Source organism: Cololabis saira, chromosome 13 (assembly GCF_033807715.1).
Source record: "Cololabis saira isolate AMF1-May2022 chromosome 13, fColSai1.1, whole genome shotgun sequence".
In the NCBI taxonomy this organism is placed as follows: Eukaryota; Metazoa; Chordata; class Actinopteri; order Beloniformes; family Belonidae; genus Cololabis; species Cololabis saira.
The window spans coordinates 16493331-16517828 of NC_084599.1; the positions used below are offsets into that span (position 1 = coordinate 16493331).

Genomic DNA, 24498 nt, shown 5'->3' on the forward strand with positions numbered 1-24498 from the left:
ACGACGGGACTTGGCAGTGCGACATGGAACGTTCAGTCATCAACTTCTGACTGTGAAGCTCTTGAGCCGTTTACCCTCTGCTGTTTTCTGTAACCTCAGACTCAGCATCCACTGATGACTCTGCGGTGATCTCTACCACCATGTCTTGTTCACATTGCTCAGCTGGCTCCTTTTTGACCAATCCGGTGGCAGCGGGAATATTGCTGGCGCCCTCCACGGTTTTCTGGGCCACAGGTAACCCGGGTAACCACCACTTCACCCACCTGAGACACTCCAGATGCAGTTGTACCTGCGATGACAAACATAGCCTTTGTCATCTCTGCCGTTTCTGTCACTCCCTGATTTGTTTCCTCAGCTGCCCACGACTCCATCCTTTAACGTGTCCATGGCGGCTTGATTGACTCCTTGATCCTTGATTGACTGTTTGGTTCAACTGTGTTTCAGCAGAGAACCCATGAGACATTTAGTCTCATGGGCATTGTTACGACTGTGGTGGTATTTATGTTAATATGTTTGTGTTTTTCAGAGCAGTCATCTGTGACAGGTGTGTCTATTCACTTCTGATTGTATGTAAATAGGTGTCTGCGAGGACCAGGAGGTGATTGGGGGATTGGTTTCCAGCTCGGCCATTGATTGGCTCTTACCTGCTTTATAAAGGGCCTGGATGACTCTGCCCAGGCAGAAGAAGCATTCCCATCTCCCTCCTCTCCCAACCGGCCACACTTCAGATCCCGCTCTTAATAGTAGTCACGTTGTCTTTTGTTAGAGCGAATTAGGGGTGGACTGACATTTTGGTTAACCTTGTTTTCTCATGTTTATGTTAGTCAGGGAGGTAAGTTGTTGTTTGGTTTCTTGGTTAGATTGATTACTCCCCAGTTAGATCTGTTTTGTTTGTTATGTTGGCCTTGGTCCACCCTGAAGCCAGATCAAGCTCCGTCTCATTTTATTCAATTCCTGTAAATAAATCCACCTTCATATTCAAAATATTGGTCTGGCTGCTTGGGACTTGGGGAAGATGGGCTCTTTCATGTCGTGTCTTGGACACCCCTAGACAGGGCATAACAGGCATGCTGACATTTAGTTAACTGTTTCATTTGTGCCATTAGCTGTTTATCAAGTCCTGTTTATTTCGTTGTTTTTATTCATAGTCTCTGACTTTTTAAATTTGGAAGCAAAGTGCTAAATTTAGTTTGCAGAGTGCATAGAGGTCATATGCATCGTCGACAAGTGTTTGGGTGAATGAGAAACACATTCTAAGAGGACTAAGTAGAACCTAGACAAGGCTAAGAAGACAATATATACTGTAAGCACTATTAAAGTGTTAAATAGGAGACAAAATTGTAAATGAGTTCAAAATGGTACATATTTTAGCCAGCCTCTCCTTCTAAACTATATCTATGAATGATTTTTCCTTTTAAATCTCACATCAAACTAATTGTCTTGGCTATCAGTTAGAGAAATGTGATATTTAAGTGTCTCCATTAGTTCTATATATAATGTCCATCAGATTTCTACTCTCTCATCAAACTGGAATCCAAACATAATTACAGAGTCGTTCAAGTTTGGTCATTTCGCATCATCTGACTTGTCCCTTTAACTGCTCTATATCAGAAGATTTTAAAAATAATTTGGGTGTATGATCATCTGTGGTTTCTCCTTGACTCACCCCACTGGGCGTCTTGTCTGTCTCCATGAAATGCGTTTACTGCATGGTTGGCTCTGTGTTTGCTGCCGGGCTTAGACTCATGATGTTCACAAACAGTCTGTTTGTGCCAAGTTATTTCCTGACTGTGCAGAGCTCTCAGCCTGTTTGTGTATTCCTGGGGAAATTACTCTGAATTCCTGCAGTACAAGATATTTATTTGTTCCAGATCTGTGTATCGTGTCTGTCTTCTAAACATGGCACAAAGTGTCTGTGACACAAAACAAATGACGTTTTAATATTTACTTGTTTAATCTCTTCTCTTTTTTTCCCTTTCACATTCTCAGGAGACTTGCGCTAAGAAAAACAGGCGTGTCATTACTCCCTTTGTACATCAGAGGGCATTATTGCTCACTTATCCCGAAACTCCATGGCAAGCAATTACTACTGACAATTTGGATAGTGAGGGCACATTCATTTATGAATTGTGATTTATCATTATTCAGTATTGCTTGGCCCTGCAATGGACTGGCGACCTGTCCAGGGTGTAACCCCTGCCTCTCGCCTGAAAATAGCTGGGATAGGCTCCAGCAGACCCCCGTGAACCTGCAAAGGATAAAGCGGGTATAGATAATGGATGGATGCTTGTTTCAAGAATACAATCCCTTACATATTACATTTATGCCTTACTCAAGTGTTTCAAAGACAAAATATATTGTAAAGTTTATGAAATATTCCACAGTCAGATCAACCCTCATCCTGTTATAAGATGAAGAATTTAACCATGGACCAAAAGGATATGATCTAAAAGGTAAAAATGTTTTTACCTAAAGAGCAATTTATGTTAGCTAGCTATACCTGTTAAGTTTTGGGAAAAACACAACACACAAAAAACAAAACACACAAAGCACATTTATTTATTTAAAATATTTTCAGTTGATATACGCATTGATTATCTTCAAGTGAAACATGTACATTTTCTCTTAATTTATCATTTTCATTCATGTGGCTCTCTGGCGCCGCTCTGGTGCTGCTAACAGACATTGGTCCTTCCTCCGTGAAAGACACTAAAATCGCAGTTACACATCTTTCAGAACGCGTAACTGAGCCCCATCCTGCTCTTCTTTAGGAAAGTAAATTCGGTTTCCCATTTTTAGAGATATTTACAGGAAGTCTTTGCTTTTTTGGCAGAAAATACTAATATGGGAAGGCGGTGGCAAAGAGAATACGGTAGTTTCCCGGCCAAACCGGGAGACTTGACAGGTATGATATTAGCCCTGGAGGCAAAAACCCGTCAAAATAAACTCAGATTTTAAGTCTCTGACAAGACTAGAAAATTGAATTCCACTTGGTCATTGTGTTGATAGGATCCCTACAAACAAACTGAGGTACTTTTATTTTTATATCCAAAAGTGTATGAAAAAGGGCAGTTTGTACTCTGTTTGATGGCGTGGCACCTATCTTAAAAGTTCTTATAGGTCAGTTTCCAGTGTTACCCAAACTATTTTCAATAGATGGAAGAGGAGGAGAGCTCATGACCTTCTAATACTTACCCACTTTATCATAAATAAATAATAGCACTCCACTTGTATGCAAGCAGAGGCAATTAACAGTCCTTCTTTTGTATCTATTGGCCTCTGTAGTCAACTGAACAAGATAGTGAATACATACGGTTCCCTTCATAGTCCCTTTTTGTAAACATTTTGGTACATTTACACAATCACAATTTTTGTACCATCTCTATATATATTATCACTTAAGTGGAAAGACATTTTTGAGTTTTGTCAGAGGCTTAAAATAGCAGTTTGTTTTGATGAAGGTCTATTGCCCTGAAAGTTAATATTAATTGCCATTTTGTTGATAACACATTCCGTTCTCCCTCAAAACTGCTTCCATTTTCATTTTGGTCCCTAACAAAAGCTTATACTGCTTACCATCTATTGGTAAATCTAGGGTTGTTTTAAATAACCGCATGTTGCTTTAATGATTGCCCATTTTCAATAAGCCAAAAGGACATTAAGTTGTCCTTACTGTCCTTTTGGCTTCCAAAAACAGTGATAGGGCAGAGTTTCTAAATTTAAGTATTACATGAGGAAGTTTGAAAACAGCCCCTCTGAGGTTACGAGTCGTTTCCTCTAGCCTTCCATAATTAGGCAAGGTTGCTTTCCTTGATTGCAGACATAATACGTTGTGAATTCATGCTTCCCGTTCATCACCGACTTAGAGTGAACACGCACCTTAAAGCTTTAAGGCTGCAGTGACAACATCCAAATACACTGTTCCCTTCAAAAAGGAAGGCAGTATGTTGGATAAGAAAATCTTATTTCTCACAACTTCAGAGAAACTTATTTTTAATGCAAGCCTTTGTTGCCATACCTACCGATGCTGACCTTGGCACCACATTTACGGGCACTCTGGGTGGACAACACCAAAGAAAACACTCAAGGTTAGATGGACATTGTTTCCATAGTAAACTTGCACACACACACCCACAGACAGACAGTGAATGACCAAGGCTGAGAAAGTATTGTTTTCTTTGAGTGAAACACACAGAGGAAATGAGACATTTACACCACAAAGAAAATAACTAGCATACTTTTGTGTTTTTGTGACTAAAAAGTGATAAAAAATGTCCATGTCACATTTTATCAGGTGGTTATTTTAATGTTGGAAAACTAGTATCATTAATTGCAGTTTTAGTCATTCATTTTTAATAAAATATTATATGTAATGTAAATAAAAACTGTACAAATCGAGTAGAAACGCGGTAAGAAGCAAAAAAAAAGAAAAAAAGAAACGACTTGTCAATTCAATTATCTAGAAATTCCAGATGCCGTTTCCTGCAGTAGAGGAAGTGGGCGGATTGCGTCTCAGGAAGTGGACATGCCCTCCCGGGTTTGGGTTCTTCCAACATTTCACTTGCTGCGTCAACATAATACCATTCTTCCAGTTGTCCAATGAAAGCTGCTACACAAACTTATAATAATAATAATTTCCCTTATTAATCCCACAAGTGGGAAATTCTTTCTCTCCATTTAACTCATTTTCTAGTTGAACTAGTAGCAGTGGTCTGCCATTTGCACGGCGCCCGGGGAGCAGTAAGGGTTAAGGGGCCTTGCTCAGGGGCCCAAAGTGGTTGACCTCGGTTGGAATCCAGGGGCTTGGTCCTCCAGACTCCAGCCCTCCTCTGCAACCACTAGGCTACCACTCCCATCTTATCATACAACTTTAATTTTTCCTTGCAGGCTTATTCCTTACACCACCATAGTCATTCTTATTGCATGATTTTTTTTTTCATCAGTGTTACAAAGGAAGACTGTACAGTGAGAAGACTCAGGGGGGAGTTGGTGTGGGGTCAGACAGGAGGGGTGCTGTAGCGGATCTCTGTGCAGAACTTGTCAGGCGCCTTGGTCAGGGGAGGCTTCTTCAGCATGTTGTGCTTCATAATCACCTCCTCGTTGGCATAAATCGGGGTGTCTGTGTCATCAGAATGGTACCCCGACTGATATCCACTCGTCTGATTGGATGACTCTGAGGCCAGAGACTCTTTGCTCTTGCAGCGCAGCATTTGGCTGAGGGTTCAAATCGGACAGGGAAAGAGATTTTATAACAAAGGCTCCTATTTAATTGTTGCATAAGCAATGATGTATAGATTTTATGATGATGCTTAGTCCTCACCTGAAGCTAGGCATGGCTGGTAACTGTTGATTTAAACTCTTTCCATCCTCGCCACAGAAGCCCATCCCACTGTCTGTGTGACCCTCCTGTAAAAATTCAAACAGTTCAAGTGAACATTGGTTTTTGCTGCAAAATCAAGTCTTCTTCAAATTCATAAATGGAACCATTGTGAGCACTTTGAGTGTCCAGAAAAGCGTGATATAAATGTAATCCATTATTATTGTTATTATTATTATTGCTATTATTATTATTATCATGCCAGTAGTGGAGTAAGAGTAAGAGGGGGACAAATGGGCAGTAGGGAATGCCCATATAGACATTTCCTGAAATTGTCTAATTATTATTATCATCCATCCATCTTCTTGGGATCCCTCTGAGGGGTAATTGAGGGGTAATTGATAGCGCTCCAACTGGGGACTCCATTGTTCTACTGGGGGACTTGCCCTCACGTGGGCAATGACAATGATACCCGGAGGGGTGTTATTGGGAGGAATGGCCTCCCCTATCTGAACCCAATCGGTGCTCTGTTATTGGACTTATGTGCCAGTCACAGTTTGTCCATAACGAACACCATTTTCCGAGCATGGTGTCCACTAGTGCACATAGCACCAGGAGATCCCTTTTCCACCAAACCAGTTCCAGGGCTGGTTCTGGGCCAGTTCTTAGTTTGGAACTGGGCTGTCAGTTTCCACTGACAAAGAACTGGTTCTGGGCCAGAAAAAACAGTTCCAAGGTGGCACCAACTCTTTGCTGGACTAGAGGAAAGGCTTGCTTATGTAGGTGGAGGGGGTGGAGTTGTTAAGACCAATGGCAATAGCAAGACTGCGCCATTTTCAAATAAACGCCGTGGGCTGAAAATCTGTCGATGACGACAAAGACATTAGATCTGCCATTTTCTGATCCTAATAAAGCAGTGTAAAGCCAGAAGCAGCAGCTGTACAATCACAAGGTCGTCCATAGTTGTTGCTTCGATTTTCGCGCCAAAGCAAACGCAGCGGCGTCTGTTGTGAATGTCTTGCCGAGCCCTCTGTCAGGGAAGTCTTCAACTCTTCTCACAGATTCCGAGGGAGGCTGGGGACATTGAGTCCAAGTGGACCATTTTTTCTGCCTCCATTGTCGATGTCAGCTCAACATTTTGGACGTAACGTCTCTGGTGCCTGTCTTGGCACCAGAGACCTTGTAGTGGACACTGGAAGTAAAAGATGCTGTCAGGCTGAAGGGAGGAGTCCTTCCAGGCCGTGCTGGCCTGTGAGTCTCCTGACGCAGTATATAGGTACCAGCGGGCCAAGCAAGCCGCAGTTCGGGCAGTCCTGTTGACCTCGACTGGGGACATTGTTGGGCAGTGGAAAGAATACTTTGAGGATCTCTTCAATCCGACTGAAATGCGTTCCATTGAGGAAGCAGAGATTGTGGACCCTAGGGTGTACTCTTCCATCGCCCAAGCCAAAGTCACTGAGGAAGTTCGTAAGCTCCTCAGTGGCAAGGCACCGGTGGTGGATGGGATTAACCCTGAGTACCTCAAGTCTCTGGATGTTTGTAGGGCTGTATTGGTTGACATGTCTGCAACATTGCATGGAGAAAGGGGACAGACAGTGGAGTGGCACACCGGGGTGGTGGTCCCTCTTTTTAAAAAGGGGGGCCGGAGAGTGTGTTCCAACTATAGGGGTATCAAACTTCTCAGCCTCCCCGGGAAAGTCTATGCCAGGTTACTGAAGAGGAGAATTTGGCTGAACATCGAACTTCAGATTTAAGAGGAACGGTGCAGTTTTCGTCCCGGTCGTGGAACACTGAACCAGCTCTGTACCCTCCGCAGGGTGCTTGAGGGTTCCTGAGATTTTGCCCAACCAGTCCACATGTGCTTTGTGGATTTGGAGAAGGCATTTGACCATGTCCCTCGTGGCATTTTGTGGGTTTTGCTCTCCAAGTACGGGTATAAGGTGGCTCCATGCTCCCTTAGAGAAAGGGTGTGAAGCTGTGAGTTGAAACGCTGCTCCTTCACATTGAGTGGAGTCAGCTAAAGCTGGGCATACACTGTGCAATATTTTAAATCGTTTGCGACAGCCCCATCTCACACTGCACGACTAGTTCACAAGTTCACAGCCCACGATTTATGGTCTCACACGGTACGACCCGATGCTCGGATGCGACCCGTCTGCTCACACTATACGATCATAACCCTCCCGTCGGACCTCTGGACCTACTGGAACTCGAGGCCAGTTTTGGGGCAGGGTTGGGCTGTGCCCACCCAAACGTGCGTCCTGCCCACCCAATCAAAGGTTATGGGGATCCTTTATTTTTTTATAATTTTATTTTTTTATATATATAAATCCCAAAATATCTGTACCGTTTCTGATTGGGTGGGCACTGCCCATCATTTTGAGACACAGCAATGAACACATACCGCAAAAGTTGTGTTTCGGCGGAGGGACCCGGCGTCCCAGAAAAATGAGCACAACAGAGAAGTGAAGTGGAACTTTTCGCACTCAACCCAGAAGAGCTGGAGGAAGTGCCTGGGGTGAGGGAAGTCTGGGCATCTCTTCTACGTCTGCTGCGTTCCGGATAAGCGGAAGAAGGTGGATGGATGGATTTTTTTAACTATTATTATTACTATTATTAGTAGTATTATCACTATTATTAGTACTATTATTATTATTACTATTATTGTTATGTTTGTACAGTAGAGATGTAATTATTTCTGTGGTAGTACTGTATTAGTTATTGTCATTATTTATTATTAATGCCTATCATTTTGACCAAAATATCTTTTGCTCGGGAGATATTTAGACACTATGTAACCCCTTTTCTTCAACTAGTTGTTACCCAGTTGTACATATACAAGTGTATATGTGTCACAGCAAGAAGGTCCTGGGTTCAATTCCCGCCTGGGGACGCTGTGGGCGCTGAATGCGTGTTAAGTTCCTCCATGACTTCAGCACCCACACCCTGGGTGGGGTTGGTGAAAGGGCCTTTCTGTGTGGAGTTTGCCTGTTCTCCCCGTGTTCCCTTGGGTAGCTAATGTGAGCTACCCTCACAAAAACATGCAACAGTCCTGGGCTACACATGCCCCCTCTGGCCAGCTGGGGCACCAGATGGGGTGGGGAGGATCTGGCCGGAATGACGTGATCCTTCCCCACGCTACGTTCACTCCTCAGGTTAAGGAGGAGCTCAGTGCAGGGCCTCAGAGGCAGTTGGCAGAGGGGAGCAATGCCCAGGACTGACTTAGGTAGGAGCACTGGGTGATAAAATGGGTAAAAAACTGGGATACAAATATATTAAAAAAACAAAAAAAAAAACAAATGCAAACAAATGTTTTCCGCTTTTCATCAATTATCCGCATTTTCATCAATTACATTTTCTACATCTGCTATTTGACCTATTACTATTATGATATACTATCATATATACTATCACTATTCATCAAGAAGCACGCATACACACACTTTGGTGACTTCTTTTCCACAGTTAAAGTTCCGTAAAAAGAAATCAAGACAATAGTTTTTTCTATTTCTAGAAAAATTCCAGGAAATAGGAAATATAAGTTTAAAAGTTTATCAATTGAAAGTGATTGTACACTTCACGGGCACATCTGTACACTTTAATGCAAATATCTTATTTCTTATCTTTAGTTGGCATTGTATCAGAACGGTTGTAAATCAAAGTTGTTTGTTTCAAACAATCTGAGAAAAACTGCTACTTTAAAAAAGATACTCAGCAGGGGACCTGGCAAAGTGCCATATCCATCAAAATGTCAAATGCTCAGAAGTGGAGCCAATTAAATGTGGAAGGCCACTCCTGGCTCTCATTACACTGTTCTGGACCATGCTCCCGATATTTTAGTTTCCATATAAAAGGAGAATCACAGCTCTGTACAATGAAAATATTATCATAACAGTAATTAAATAAAGCGTGTGACCATTAAGTTATATAAGTGACGCAAGTTTCACCATCACACTGCTGTGCGCCACAGGGATGTCTTCAAATGTCTTCATGCTGATGGGCCGGTTGCAGCATTCACTCTGCTCGGACAGTCTAAACACAGAGTACAGGGATCAATCGCTACTGTGCACTTTAAGTCTTGAAAATGACAGTTGCAGTGAACAGTGACAGGTAAATGAATACTGACCCAAGGGAAGACGGTCTGTCATAGTGTGTTTCCAGGATTTCCCCACTTTGAGGTCTGCTGTAGGGGCCCCTGGGGTCTGTGGGCACTGAGCATCTTTTTGCTTCATCAGCTGTCAGGGGGATGTAGTCCTTCCCATCCTGGAAAGCAAGAGTATCCTACTTTAATGATTTCAGGTCAAAAATATAAAAAAAAAAAAAAAAAACAACAACATTAAACTCCAACCAAAAAAATCTTTCGTTTTCATGTTATGCCCCAGTAGGATTTTGCAATGGTGTTTTTCCCTTGATTTTGAAGACACCACCAAAACAGGCTGTGCAGGTATGAAAATTAAGATAGCATAGTAGCCTACTCATTTCACAAAACTGAAAAAATTGAGAGCTCTCATAAAACCCACCAACAGTGGGGTTTCTGTGAAACCTCCTTCACACCTTGTGCAGGTGTGATCATATGCTTTAGAATGTTCTGTTTTCACAAAATGGAGGGAAAACTGAAAAAAGGTAAGAAAACACCACCATTGGCCAGATTACATAGTCTGGAACTCAGGTAATATTTACTAAACATTGAGTTTACACAGTAAACACAAATGCAGAGATACAGAGATAGGAGCTCCAGTCCACGACACTTGAGTCACACTCAAATCAAACACACCAGTAATATGACTTGACCTGGAGTTGTAATATTAGGCTCCAAAAAAAATTAGTAATGACCTCCTGTCTGTCAGAAAGTCAGTCCCTTCTCTATTAGTAGATATAACCTTGTACAGTGGGTAGAGAAAGTATTCAGACCCCTTTGAGTCCAATCAGTTTAATTAACTGCATCTGGACTCTAATGAAGAAGCAGAACCATCTCAAGGAAGATCAGAAGAAATGGACAGCATGTGAGTTAAATATGAGTGTCACAGCAAAGGGTCTGAATACTTATGACCATGTGATATTTCAGTTTTTCTTTTTTGATAAATCAGCAAAGTGTACATTGAGAAAAAAAAATAACTTTTTTGATTTTAGCAAATGGCTGCAATGAAACAAAGGGGGAAAATGTAAAGGGGTCTGCATACTTTCCGTACCCACTATACATCTGGCGGACCCATATAAGGGTTGCGATATATATCTTATATCTCATATCTTATAATTAGTGCAACACTCTGGAAGAGGCCATAAGCCTTTACAACTCTAGATGTATCGTTTGCAAATTTAAATTTGATTTGCAGGTATGTGTAGCTACTTCCCATATGCTGCATAATCCTGGGTAGTCAATCAAATCAGTCTGTCCTTGTGGAAAGAGTTTCTGGTTAAACTTAATATGATGACGACAGAACTGCAACGTAATCTGGATGAATCTCTTCACAGCTCTGAGAGTGGTGTGCAGCTACCAGATGACATCAGTCAGCCATAGACAATGCTGGGTAAACCGTGTAGGTTTGGTACATACAGGACACTGGCATATCCAGGGAAGACCTCACTGTAGAGCTCAGAGACTCTGTAGCAGCATTGACCTAGAAAGGATAACGTGCTACGAGGAGGCAATGTGGTGGCGACACATGAGATAAAGTGTGTGTGGGACTGGTGATGTAGAACCAGTGGTAGATCAGGGGAGGATTCTGAAAGCTAAAAAGAGAAGTGGATTAAGAAGTGGTCAGAGATGTGTAATGGTTTGGCCAATATACAATCTGCCTTTCAGTTTCTGATGACAATCAGGTTCAGGTTTTTGCAGCTTTTGTGAGTCTGAAGGACACTGATCACTTCTACGTCAAATTATTTTTTGCTGCACGGAACTTAAGTGGAAGTTCATGTCTCCTAGGATAACTGGTCTGGTGCATGGTTTAGTTCTGGGATAGAAGACAGTAGTAGTTTTAAGTCATTAACAAAGTCACTCAGTGGTCCTGGTGGATGGTAAATAACAACCACAGAGACTTCAACCAGAGCTGTCACCATGAAAGTATAGTATTCAAAGGAAAGACATTTTTTATCAGACAGCAGTGGCGTGAACTTCAATTTGTTGCTTTGAAGCAGGATACCACAGCTGAGATAATGTTTCTGGTTTTATCCAGGTCTCAGTGACAATGAGGAGATCAAGCTGTAAATCATTAGCATAAGCAGCACAAAAATCAGCTCTGTTAACTGTAGACTGGCAATTCCATAACTCAACAACAAAGGAGGCGGGCATGAGTGTGGTTTGCGGGAGCAACTTGAGACTAGACAGATTTCTTTGCCATCTGAAATAGCAGAAGTGTTTGCACACACCAGTGATAGCAGGAACTGACTGGAAGCACATCTTGCTAGAGCAGAGGGTTACGTGATATGGTAAAAGGACAGCTTTCCTTGTTGGTGGACTTGCAAAGGGAGATTCACTGCCGTTATATGGGCTGTCCTCTCCCTGTACATCCAGTGTCAGAGCTTGTACCGCATTAGATAGTTGTAAATCAGACTTTTTTCCCATGAGGACTGTACTCCACCAAGGCTGCTCTTTGTCACTGATTCTGTTCATTGTCTTTATGGACAGAATTTCTAGGTGCAGCCAAGGAATGGAGGGGGTCTGGTTTAATGACCTCAGAATTGGGTATCTGCTCTTTGCAGACAATTTTTGTTCCGTTGACCTCATCAGGGTAAAACCTGAAATTCAGCACCTCCAACTCCGAAACCATGTTCCTCAGCTGGAAAAGAATGGGGGGCCCTCTCTGAGTTGGGTATCAGATCCTGCCCAAATTGGACATGTTCAAGTATCTCGGAGTCTTGTTCACAAGTGAGATAATAATGGAGCAGGAGATTGACAGGCACTGACAGTGAGGTGTCCACAGTGATGCGAACACTGCGATAGTTTATTGAAGAAGGATCTGTGCCAAAAGGGAAAGCTTTTAACTGTGCTTCTCACCCTTTTCTTTAAGGGAGCGCCGCAATGTCATTCTTCCAGTCAGTCTATGTTCCAACCCTATGGTCCCAAGTTTTTGGTATTGACTGGAAGAATGACATTGTGGCGCTTCCTTAGAGAAAGGGTGAGAAGCACAGTCATCCAGGATGGGCTCAGAGAAGAGCCGCTGCGCATCGAGAGGAGCCAGATGAGGTGGCTTAGGCATCTGGTTAGGATCCCCCCTGAAAGCCTGCCTGGTGAGGTTTTCCAGGCACATCCCACTGAGAGGAGACCCCGGGAAGACCCAGGACACACTGGAGAGACTGTTTCTCGGCCGGCTCGGGAATGGGGAACGGGGATCCCCCCCAGATGAGCTGGACAAAGTGACTGCAAATAGGAAAGTCTTGGCTTCCCTGCTTAAGCTACTGCCCCAGTGCCCCAAACCCAGATGAGCAATAGAAGACTGGTAGATAGATACAGTTATATTTCTAATTACACACAACAAAAAGGAATATGAAAGTTTACAGGAGCTCACATCTAAAATTCAGGACACAGACAGACTAAACTCAGTTAACCCAAGTCCGAGTTTACTGAAACAACGGCTTGATTTGCAGTCAAAATTCGATCTTATAGCGACAGCCGAATCTGAACGGCTCCTATTACGCGCTCATGCCAACTATTATGAACACGGCGATAAACCAAGCAGGTTATTGGCTCACCAATTAAAAAGGCAAGCAACGTCGAGACTGATTCCCAGCATTAGAGATTCTAATGGCACACTTACCACCGATCCAATCGCCATCAACACAACTTTTAAGTCATACTACTCCTCTCTCTATGAGTCAGAATCTCCACTTGACACAGCAGAAATGACCTCCTTTCTTGATAATATCACTGTCCCTACTATTAATTTGGATGTGGCTAATGGCCTCGATGCTCCTTTCAGCTTGCAAGAAATTGCTGCCGCCATTGAAGCTACGCAAAGCAACAAGGCCCCTGGTCCCGATGGGTTCGGAGCTGAGTTTTTCAAAAAATTCAAAGACAAATTAGCCCCCCTTTTACTTTCAATGTACAATGAGTCCCTTGATCATGGCTCATTGCCTCCCTCTTTAATGCAGGCGTCCATTGCCCTCCTTTTGAAGAAGGACAAGGACCCTGAATCATGCACTTCTTACAGGCCCTTGTCTTTACTGAATGTGGATGTCAAAATTTTAGCCAAAGCACTAGCAATTCGTCTTGATAAGATCCTTCCTAGCATCATATCTGAGGAGCAGAATGGTTTCATCAAGGGACGCCAGCTCTTTTATAATGTTCGTACACTTCTTAATGTGATTCTCTCTAAAGATTCTTCTCCACTCCCTGAAGTTGTTATCGCAATTGATGCTGAAAAAGCGTTTGATCGTGTCGAATTTAACTATCTTTTTGCAACACTTCATAAATTCGGATTTGGACACAGGTTTATATCGTGGATTAGACTTCTTTACACTTCCCCTCAGGCCAGCATTCACACCAATGACAACTACTCCACTTATTTTACATTATCACGTGGCACGAGACAGGGCTGCCCTCTCTCCCCTTTGCTATTCGCTCTATCCGTCGAACCACTTTCAATTGCTCTAAGAACTCTTCCTCTATTTCGCGGAGTCTCTAGGTCCAATGTGGAACTTAAATTGTCACTTTATGCAGACGACCTCCTTTTATATGTATCTGACCCTTTAACCAGCATTGCACCAATATTATCTCTGTTGAAGAATTATGGATCCTTCTCCGGCTATAAGGTCAATCTTAACAAGTGTGAATGCTTCCCCATAAACTCCTCTGCTTTACAACTCAAACAATCTGATATCCCCTTTAAACTCAGCCCGTCGGGCTTTAGATACTTAGGGATTAATGTGACCCGCACTCTGCCCTCTCTTTTCACCGCTAATTTTTCCTCACTGGTAACTCAAGTGAAGGCGGACTTACAGAGGTGGAACTCCCTACCACTGTCGCTGATAGGAAGAATTAACACAGTGAAAATGACTGTATTGCCTAAATTTCTTTTTTTGTTCCAATGCACTCCTTTATTTCTACCAAAATCTTTTTTTAAATCACTTGACCAAATTGTTTCCAACTTTTTATGGGCCGGTAAGACACCCAGAGTGAGGTATTCGCTTCTCCAAAAATTTAAATTTAATGGGGGTCTAGCACTACCAAACTTTATGCTTTACTATTGGTCAGCGCATATTCACAAACTAATTTATTGGCTTCAGTCTCCTGAGTTATTATGGTGCAGATTGGAGGCTCAGTCACTCTCTTCATCCTCTGTAACGGCCCTACTCTCCTCCTCTTTACCATTGAATCCCTCTAAGTTTACAAATTGCCCTGTGGTGCTTTCCTCCCTTAAGATTTGGTCACAGTTTAGGCGCCACTTTAAATTTGCTTCTCCATCCATCTATACACCTGTTACTAAGAATCATCTGTTCCCTCCATCACTAATAGACACCACTTTTATGATTTGGTACAACCGGGGCATTAAGCACTTCAGGGATCTATATAAGGATGGTATCTTTTCCACATTCTCAGATCTGAGGTCAAAGTTCAATTTGCCTGCCTCCCATTTGTTTCGCTACTTCCAGCTTCGACACTGCGCCTCTGCTTTGTTTCCATGCTTCCCTTCCCTTCCTGCGAACCAACCGTGGGATGATCTTCTAACTATGAAACTCAGTCAAAAGTCTCTGATATCTAAGATATATGCACTGTGTATGACATTTGATGATCATTCTGTAGATAAAGCTCGGGAGGGTTGGAGACGAGAGTTGGGCCTTGACTTCACAGGGGAGCTGTGGGATAAAGCTATCCGTAGCATAAGATCTAGCACGCCTTGCGCTAGACTAGAACTTATTCAATTTAAGGTGCTGCATAGAGCCCACCTATCAAAATCCCGATTATCGCAAATATATCCGAATGTTGCAGACTTATGCGACAGATGCCAGGGTTCTCCCTGCAATTTAAGTCATATGTTTTTCTCCTGTCCTAGGTTACAGAAATTTTGGAGTGATTATTCTGTGATCATGTCTAAAGTTCTGGGTAAAAAAGTTGTTATGGCCCCTCTCTTAGCAATATTCGGACTCTCTGTTGACTCATCACATATCAGCCACACACAGTCAGAAGTATTGGCCTTCACATCCCTTTTAGCAAGACGTCGTATCTTACTTTTATGGAAATCCCCCAGGTCCCCGTCTATTTCTATTTGGCTTAGTGATGTTATGTTTTTTCTTAAATTGGAGAAGGTGAGATACTCTTTAAAAGGCAACGCAGCTAAATTCATTCACAAATGGCAATCGTTCATAGACCACTTTACCGCGTTGAAGACTCTACCCACCGACTAACCCCCCCCCTCCCTTAATTTTCTTTTCATCTCCTTAATTTGTTTTTTTTTATGTTTTATTTATTTCCAGGTTCATTTCTTGCTCTTCTGTTTATTTAATTTTTAACGCTACAGAGACTCTGTTCCTTTGTTAGGTTTTGTGTGTTTAAAAAAAAAAAAAAAAAAGGAGACAATGTATAATGCGTCTGTTTGACTACACGTTTCCATGTTTTAAGTGTATGTTGTTTCTTATAAAAAGATCAATAAAAAAAAAAAAAAAAAAAAAAGGAATATGAAAGTTTAACTTTCCCCCATGACCCTGAACAGGAAGAGTTGGGATAGCTAATGGATAGGTGGATAAATAGATGAGCAGCAATCTGTTAGTCTTTGATTTTAAATAGTATTTAGTTTAGGCTGTATTGTAATAAAAGTTTGCATCTGTTTTTTTTTTGTGTTATTTTAGCGGTGCTTTACATGAGTATTCAGAGTGCACTGAGAGGTCTAACAATAGTAAGGGGAAATACATAAGCTGAAATACTGCCAAGAAACCTGGTGTGTTTGGATTTAATGTATGAACTTGCAGATCTGCTGGAGAACTTATCCCTTCACACCATTTGGCTGAAGAATTGCAAATCAAGTTCTCGCTGTTGAAAAACAACTGATTAAAAATTAAAAATCTGGAGTTGCTTTTGGACACAGTGGGTTTTTGTTATGACCTGTTGGGCACTGGCCTGCAGCAGATTTCCAAGATGTTCAACCAGCTCTGCAAACGTGGGCCTGTCTGTAGGACGATCCATCCAGCAGTCCAACATGGTCTGATATCTGTTAACACAAGGGATTTGGATCACAATAAGAGTGAGATGGTTGATGTAGAGTTGATGTAAAGTGCTGTGCCACTCCTTCAGATTTTGACTCACATCTCAGTGGTGGCATATTCTGGAGGTCTCATCCTCGTGCCTTCCTTAAGCCTCCTACAGAAGGATTCGTCAATGCACACGCCCGGATAAGGAGAGGCCCCTGGAGGAGTTACAGATTGTGTTGCTGATGCAGAATGGTAATTATGTTAGTAGCAAAGTCTGATTAGTGTAAGGTTTACCCAGGGAAAATATCTCCCAGAGAAGGACCCCAAAGGACCAAACATCACTTTGGGTGGTGTAAACCCGGTCAAAAATGGTCTCAGGAGCCATCCACTTCAGAGGGAGACGTGCCTGTAGCCAATAAGAAAATGTAAATTAAAGTGCATCGCTGACCTTAATTTTATAATTGACTGTCCATACATCAGCTTAAAAGACTCACATCTCCCTTCCGGACATAGTCAGGATCTTTGTAGACATCTCTAGCAAGGCCAAAGTCGCAAATCTTTACCACATTGTTTTCTGAGAGCAAGATGTTTCTGGCTGCCAGATCTCTGTGAATGCACTAAAGAGCAACAAGAGGAGCTGTCATTTAAAGCAGCTACTTGAGCACTTACTCCAATTTGCATGCCCGAATGCACACATAGAAATACAGACACCCTTGATTTCACCTTGCGAGAGGACAGAAACTCCATTCCTTTAGCAACCTGGAAGCTGTAGCATATCAAGTCTTCCATAGTCAGATGGTCATCGTCTGAACTCTCTGGAATCACAAGATGAATTTGACCATGAGAAATGTGAGGCCTGACAGGCATTACAGCCTCACATAAAAAAATGAAGTGGGTGAAAATGTTAACGCTATTGTTCTGAGCTCTCTAGGCACCTTCTTGACTGTCCATGTTGCTGCCTGAAGACTTGTCCTCAGCTGTTCCAGTGCAGATATCCAGCTGGGCGATCTTGCCTAAACCTAGATCCCCATCAGTAACATCCTCTTCTGAAGACAGCCACCTCTGGCTATCCACCCGCTTTCTCTGTGCACAGTGGAACAGGCACATTTATTAAATAAAGGAAGAGAAAACATTAGCAAATTCAAATCATTTCCCAATGTATGTATAATTTGGTCCATGTAAGCATCAGTGAGTAGTGCAGTGCAATGTTGTGCGTCCATTTGTAGTCAACCATCTGGGCTGTATGCAACCACATTAAAGATGTGGTTTACTGGCTACAGTGGCCCGTGAGTTACAGATGTGGACAGCTTTGTGGAGTGGTGTGGGCAGAACCACCTGCAACTCAATATAGGAAAAACTAAAGAGCTGCGGATGGACTTAAGGAAGAAGAGAACATTCCTCCCCCCTAACCCTATCATCATCAAGGGTACTGAGGTGGACACTGTGGACTGCTACAGGTACCTGGGGGTCCACATAGACAATAAACTAGACTGGACAGCCAACCCCAATGTCCTCTATAAGAAAGGGCAGTCGCCTTTTTCTCCTTAGGAGACTCAGGTCATTCAACTTCTGCAGGACCATGCTGCATGCTGTGGTCTCCAGCGTATTCTTTTACGCTGTGGTGTGCTGGGGCAGCACGGTGAGGACAGCCGATGCCAACAGGCTCAATCAGCTCATCAGGAAGGCTGGCTCTGTCCTGAGAGTGAAACTGCAGTCTCTGGCAGAGGTGTCTGAGCAGAGGATGCTGAGGAAACTGCTCAGCATCTTGAACAATAAGACACAACCCTTCCCTGCATGCCACACTGGACTCCTACTGCAGCACCTTCAGTCGTGGACTGAGACCTCCGAGGTGCTCCACAGAACGCCACAGGAAGTCCTTCCTCCCTATGGCTATCAAACTTTTCAACTCATCCCCTTTTTCTACAAAGGACAATAACACTTCATTCTGCACTTCAGTAAACATTTTAACCTTATTTGTTGTGTATTGTATTCTGTTACTTTTGTCTGTATTACTTTGTTGTTGTTTGTTGTTTTTGTCTTTGTGTGATTACTTGTTATCCGTATTGAAGCCTTAGCACAACAATTTCCTGCATGATCAATAAAGTTCTTATCTTATCATATCTTATCTTAGCACTTACCTTGTAGGGGCTGTACTCTCCACGCTTACTCTTTAAGTAGCTGGATAGGTTTCCATGTTTACAATACTCAACAATCACCATCAGGGGCCCTGCAAAGATAAAGACAAAGGTAAGAAGGAGTAACAACTAAAACCAAAAACTGATGGCATGTGGAAGACTAAGAATAAAAATGAAATGAATAAAAGTGAAAATAAAAATAAAAAGAGATAACTGTGGTGTGATGACTCACCCCCGGGCTTCGTGCAGGCTCCCAGCAGGTTGACGACATTGAGGTGGTGTCCAATGTGGATAAGAATTTTCAGCTCTGACATCAGGGCACGATATTCACTAGACGTGGCTCCCTCTGTGAGATATGTTGGTTTGAGACTTGTGTGTTTTTACAAGTTTTTATTGTGCTTGATGTTTGTAAGAAAAAAAGGACAAAAATACTAACCCTTCAGCATCTTCACTGCAACAGTGGTGCACGTGGTAGCTTTCTCGATGCCAAAGGCTGCGGCCTCCACCACCTGGCCAAACGCCCCTCGTCCCAGTGGGTCACCTTTAAGGTAAAGCATTGCTCTTGAAGACACCTACAACGCCAATGTCAGCTGAAGACAAAGCTCATCTATAGCAGCACATGTCATCTTCCCTATTGTGCTATTGACTTGTTTGATTTTGATTTTAAATAAAATATGAAAATGAAAATATGTGTTATTTGTTTGTAAGGTTTCTGAAGAGATTTAACATCTCAAAGTAATCCAAGGCCTTAGTTGGTTATAAACTTATTATATAAGTTATTTTTGTCCCAAAATGAAGCAGTAATGGATTCCTCATGCTCTCTGATATTGGGAACCGGACCGGTTCTTGGCACCAACGCTCTACGTGGTTATTTAGGGCCACAACTGCTAAGAGGGGACACATGATCAAACGGGTCCCAAGAGAGGTTCACTTCAATTTATTTAACACAAAAATATTCCTTATAAATACCTTATATACAAAACTTTTTCCTTATAAAAGTTCATTCAAATAAAGTTAGAGTTGATAATTAATTTTTCCATTTTTATAATGTGTCTGCTCATTCATTTGTAAGCAGTGTGATTTGGTGTCTTCACTAGGAGCGTTCATGAAGCCACAGACAAAATATTGTTTCAGGCCACCATGTCCAAGATATTTCTGGGAAACAAATTGAAGCCCCAGTTTTACAAGTTAATTAAACTGGTTTTGGAGTGGTTCTGCACTTTTTCTTCTTTTTTTTAACCATGAAAACAACTCCTCAAACATGACCCTCTCAAATCATGAAATCAGAAACTGTTCCTTTTTTTAATATATTAATTTTTATCCCGATTTTTTTCCTCATTTTATCCCCCAGTGCTCCTACCTAAGTGACAGTCCTGAGCATTGCTCTCCCTCTACCAACCCCGGGAGTTCCTGCACTGAGCTCAGGTCTCCTCCTTAACCTGAGGAGTGAGCAGGCCGCTTCTTTTCACCAGACAGGGTGGGGCCTCTCTGGCCGGAAGTAGCGCGTGGAAGGATCACGTTATTCTGGCCAGATCCTCCCCACCCCATCTGGCCCCCGCTGGCCAGAGGGGGCAGTAGAGCCCAGGACTGTTGCATGTTTTTGTGAGGGTAGCTCACATTAGCTACCCAAGGGAACTCGGGGAGAACATGCAAACTCCACACAGAAAGGCCCTTTCTCCAACCCCACCCAGGGTGTGGGCACTGAAGTCATGGGGGAACTAACATGCACTTCAGCGCCCACAGCGTCCCCGGCAGGAATTGAACCCAGGACCTTCTTGCTGTGAGACGGCTGCACTACCAGCTGCCTTTTTTAGTTAAAAATGAATTTTTTGGTTGAAGAGAGCAAATTAAATTTGGAGACAAAAGGTTCAGATTTTCCTAAATGGAAAGGTTTCATTAACTTCCAAGCATGGTGGTGGATCAATCATGCTTTTAGGCTTTATTACCAGAAAATTCTGAAAGAACCCATCACACAAAAAAGAAGAAAAAGATGAAAAGAAGTGTGGCTTCTGCAAAAGGTTCCCAAAAACACCTTAAAAGCCACAAGGGGACAACCCTTAAGAAATGCAAGCTGCGCGTTTTGTCATGACGCTTTGGGTTTAATTAGGCTGTGTGATCAAGACAGCTACTATTCTTGAACTTTTAAAGTACATTTTGAAATGAATTGCCCGCACCAGCAGCTCTGTCAAAAATTCTCTAGACCAAGGATCGACAACCCTGCTTGTTTTTGATGTCTCCTGATTCTATTTAAAGGTTGTCATCAGATTGTCATCCAGGTCTGCACATGCCTGTTAATGAAACAGTCCTTTGTTTCGGGGTGTGTTGAAGCTGGGAAAAAATCAAATACATGCAGGACTGCAGCTCTCTGGGACCAGGGTTGCCAACTCCTGCTCTAGATTGACTCAAGGTGGAGACTCACCAAGCTTGAGCCTGTCCCGAGGGAACTCCCATTTGCTTGCATCATACGTGAGTCTCTCGCACTGCTCATCCATGGGCATGTCCTCTGAGTCTAGGATCATGGACAGATAACCCGTCTTCAGATCCCCTCCATTTGGCTGAAACAAAGATGGGTGAGAAATATCAAGGACAAGCAGAGAGGTGAAGTGATAATTAATGAGCTTCTGTTTGTCTCAGCTCTCCTCTTTCAGTGCAATAAACTGTACAGCATATTTCCAGTAATTCTGTTACTCTTCCGATAAAAAGGGGCCCAGCCAGCTTTACAGGCCTACGTGACTTATGGGGGCTGAAAGTGGACGCGTTGTTCCTGGATACAAAAGAGAGCGGCCACTCAGACCCAGACCAGTCACTTCTAATCAGTCATACACCCCAACAGTATGTGGGCTTTTGCACATACTGCATGTGTGTGTCCTACTGTTGTTTTCTCTTTTTTTTTTATATCATTGCAGGAAAAAGCTGAGGAAGGAAGAGTATAGCAAAAGAAGAATGACAATGAGACAAAAGAGGAAGTCCTTACTCTCTTTCTTCCACGGATAACAAAGACGATGAGCAACCAGAAAAACATGGCTATAACCACAGAGCCAATAGGAACAATCAGCTCCACGTTCGTTTTCTCCTCTGCACCTAGAATAAAAATGAAACATAAACAGAACAATGTAAGAGGAAATAAAAAAAACCAATGCCATTAAAGACTTAAACATAGCATACATCTTAATAAATACATACAAGGCTCAATGTTCCAGCAGAGCCAGAGTGCAATATAGATTTTAATTTTAGTGACACGTCTATGCAGCGTTGCATAACATTCAGTCTGGTAGGTCATTGGTTTTGGCATGTGATATTGCTTTTAAGTCTGGTTCAAGGAAGGAGACTGTTGGAATCTGGTCTGGCCTTTGAGCAAACTGATATTTTTATCTAGTCATAACAAATAATTGGGAGTCAGCACGGATAGCTTAAGCCAAAAACAACTTGGAAAAGGCCTATCAGGGTCACAGTAGTTTGTCGCTATATGCTATAATGGACTGTTTCTCTCCACTTCCACAAATATGATTTTGAGGGAGACAGGGGCAGAGAAAGAGAAAGTTATGTTCGATGTCTGGTAGTGTGGGAAGATTGCGCCTTTTCCTTGTTTCTAGATACATTCTTCCTGTGTGAAAAGCAATATACAAAACTTAAAACGATTATTCATGCTTGTAGTTATTATTCACAAAGGATTTAAAAACAGACATTTTCATATGATGCAACAATTTTTCTTTCTTAAGAAGAATCCAAGTTCATTAAAAGCCACAGTTTCTGGATGGATGGATGGATGGATGGATGGATGGATGGATGGATGGATGGATGGATGGATGGATGGATGGATGGATGGATGGATGGATGGATGGATGGATGGATGGATGGATGGATGGATGGATGGATGGATGGATGGATGGATGGATGGATTCTCCGTTTTAAACCCTACTGGCTGCAGTGACATCTAGGGTTCCAAGATTCTAATCAGTTTCTTTAATTAATGTTAATTTTTGCTGCTTGTTGACCCAATTAAAATATAACCATAAAATGCTCTTTCATAGCTTAGGGTTTTGACACAGACTTGTAGAAAATGTAAGATAAGTGGTCTTGCAAGTAATAATAATAATAATACATTTTATTTTGAAGCACCTTTCATAATATCCAAGGAGACTTTCTAACAAACAGATAAAACAACAATGGATACAATCAGCATTTAGTAAAAACATGGACACTGCAGTTAGACTTAAATATAGTAGGCAGTCTTAAACAGGTGAGTCATCAGTAAGGAGTTCCAGAGTTTGGGAGCAGAGCAGCTGAAAGCTCTGCTACTCATGGTGCTGATGCAGGCAGAGGAGACAGTGAGGTGGAGAGAGGAGGAGGATCTGAGGGAGCGGGCTTGAGTAGCAATCTGGAGGAGGTCAGACAGGTAAGGTGGGGTGAGGTTATGGATGGCCTTGAAGGTGAACAGGAGGAGTTTGTAATTAATTATTTGCCAGACCTAATGCAGTGTAGTTACTGCAGGATGGGGTGATGTGATGGAATGATGGAGTTCTTGTAGCAGGGTTATGGACCAGTTGGATAAACTGTGGATAAACTTCTGGGGGAGACCAAAGAGGAGAGATTTGCACGAATTGATGCGGGAGGTGACAAGACAGTGGACGATGATGTGGACATTGGACAGTGTGGACAATGAGGGAGGGGCAGGGTCAGTTTATGTGACGGAGGTGGAAGTAAGCAGCCCGGTTGATATGAATGACACCCACACTATTCACCTGAGGGGAGGGGGAGACCAAGGAGCTGTCAGTGGTAAGGGAGAAGCTGTAAACTTTGGATACTGATGATTATGTGCCAATTAGAAAGTATTTGGTAACAGTTTGGTTCTTATTCAAACAATATCAGCAGCATAGCAGCGACATTAGTTTAATTCTACTTAATAAGTAAAAAATATTCATGACAAGGCTAGTTCACAGCCTGGTACTTTTAACAGAAATGGTAAAAAACTCCTAACACATTGTATAACACACAATGATAGTTATCTTAGTGTGAAACAGCAGCTGGGGCTGATTACATTGTTAGGTTGAGCTGTGCAGATTATATCAGTGGATTTCCTATCAAATATGCAGAGAAATAACCAGATCCTAGCACAATTATTTGTAATGATTAGTTCCACAAACTGGCCCAGGCCGTAACGTTGCCTTTCACCCAAACACAGGCAGGATAGCGAACCCACATGACCTCGTATTGGAAGATCCAGGTTTAGATCACAAGTGGATGCGTGGATTGACAGTTCTGAGTAAATTGAATTAACTACAATTTTTCTTTGGCTCATTGTGGATAAATAGAAAAATCAATGTCCACAAAAATATCTTGACTTGCAGAAAATGTTATCCTGTGTTTAATTACAAAAGATTTTTTCACAATCTGAAACAAAACGAAAACACTGCTGAGACTTTCTGTGCTGCTGGAATTCATGAGAACATTCATGTGGTTGAGGTGCTAGTGTACATGGAGACCATAGTCTCTATAAAACAATGTATGAAGCATTAGGTCATGTGACCCATTGGTTTCTGAAGACCGGATTTGAGCACCATTTTTTCCCCTATATGAAACATTCCAATCTGACTTTCAAACCAACCATGGGCAATCAAACAGCTCTAATCAAAGTCACAAACAACCTCCTACTCTCTTCTGATTCTGCCTCCCACACAATTCTTCTCCTCCTGGACCTCAGTGCTACCTTTGAGATGTCAACCACTCCATCCACCTCAACCCCCTCCATAGGCATCACCGACACCGCCCCCTCCTTGTTCATACTCATACTTCACTATACCGCAATAAACAATCACAAATCCAACACCACTACTGTCTCACACGGAGTCTCCCAAGGCTCAGTGCATGAGCCCCATTCTCTTCATCCTCTACATCAGGGGTCGGCAAGTAAGTTTGGCCTCGGGC

At 42.4% G+C, this 24498-nt stretch overlaps 1 protein-coding gene across 2 annotated transcripts in view; it reads right to left on the bottom strand.

Moving 5' to 3' along the window:
• Nucleotides 1–2543: 2543 nt before the first annotated feature.
• kdr (kinase insert domain receptor (a type III receptor tyrosine kinase)) overlaps nucleotides 2544–24498 on the bottom strand; it is a 38143-nt gene continuing 16188 nt past the window's right edge. For both annotated transcript variants that reach the window (XM_061737992.1, XM_061737991.1), the window contains exons 16-30: nucleotides 21548–21654; nucleotides 20993–21128; nucleotides 19010–19114; nucleotides 18806–18919; nucleotides 18577–18665; nucleotides 17374–17521; nucleotides 17162–17253; nucleotides 16933–17055; nucleotides 16733–16844; nucleotides 16554–16653; nucleotides 16353–16458; nucleotides 9444–9580; nucleotides 9265–9349; nucleotides 5321–5406; nucleotides 2544–5214 (exon numbers count right to left, since the gene is read on the bottom strand). In XM_061737992.1, the coding sequence (XP_061593976.1) occupies nucleotides 4998–5214; nucleotides 5321–5406; nucleotides 9265–9349; nucleotides 9444–9580; nucleotides 16353–16458; nucleotides 16554–16653; nucleotides 16733–16844; nucleotides 16933–17055; nucleotides 17162–17253; nucleotides 17374–17521; nucleotides 18577–18665; nucleotides 18806–18919; nucleotides 19010–19114; nucleotides 20993–21128; nucleotides 21548–21654 (1757 nt within the window). In that variant the 3' untranslated portion in view covers nucleotides 2544–4997. The remainder of the gene's footprint in view (nucleotides 5215–5320; nucleotides 5407–9264; nucleotides 9350–9443; nucleotides 9581–16352; nucleotides 16459–16553; nucleotides 16654–16732; nucleotides 16845–16932; nucleotides 17056–17161; nucleotides 17254–17373; nucleotides 17522–18576; nucleotides 18666–18805; nucleotides 18920–19009; nucleotides 19115–20992; nucleotides 21129–21547; nucleotides 21655–24498) is intronic.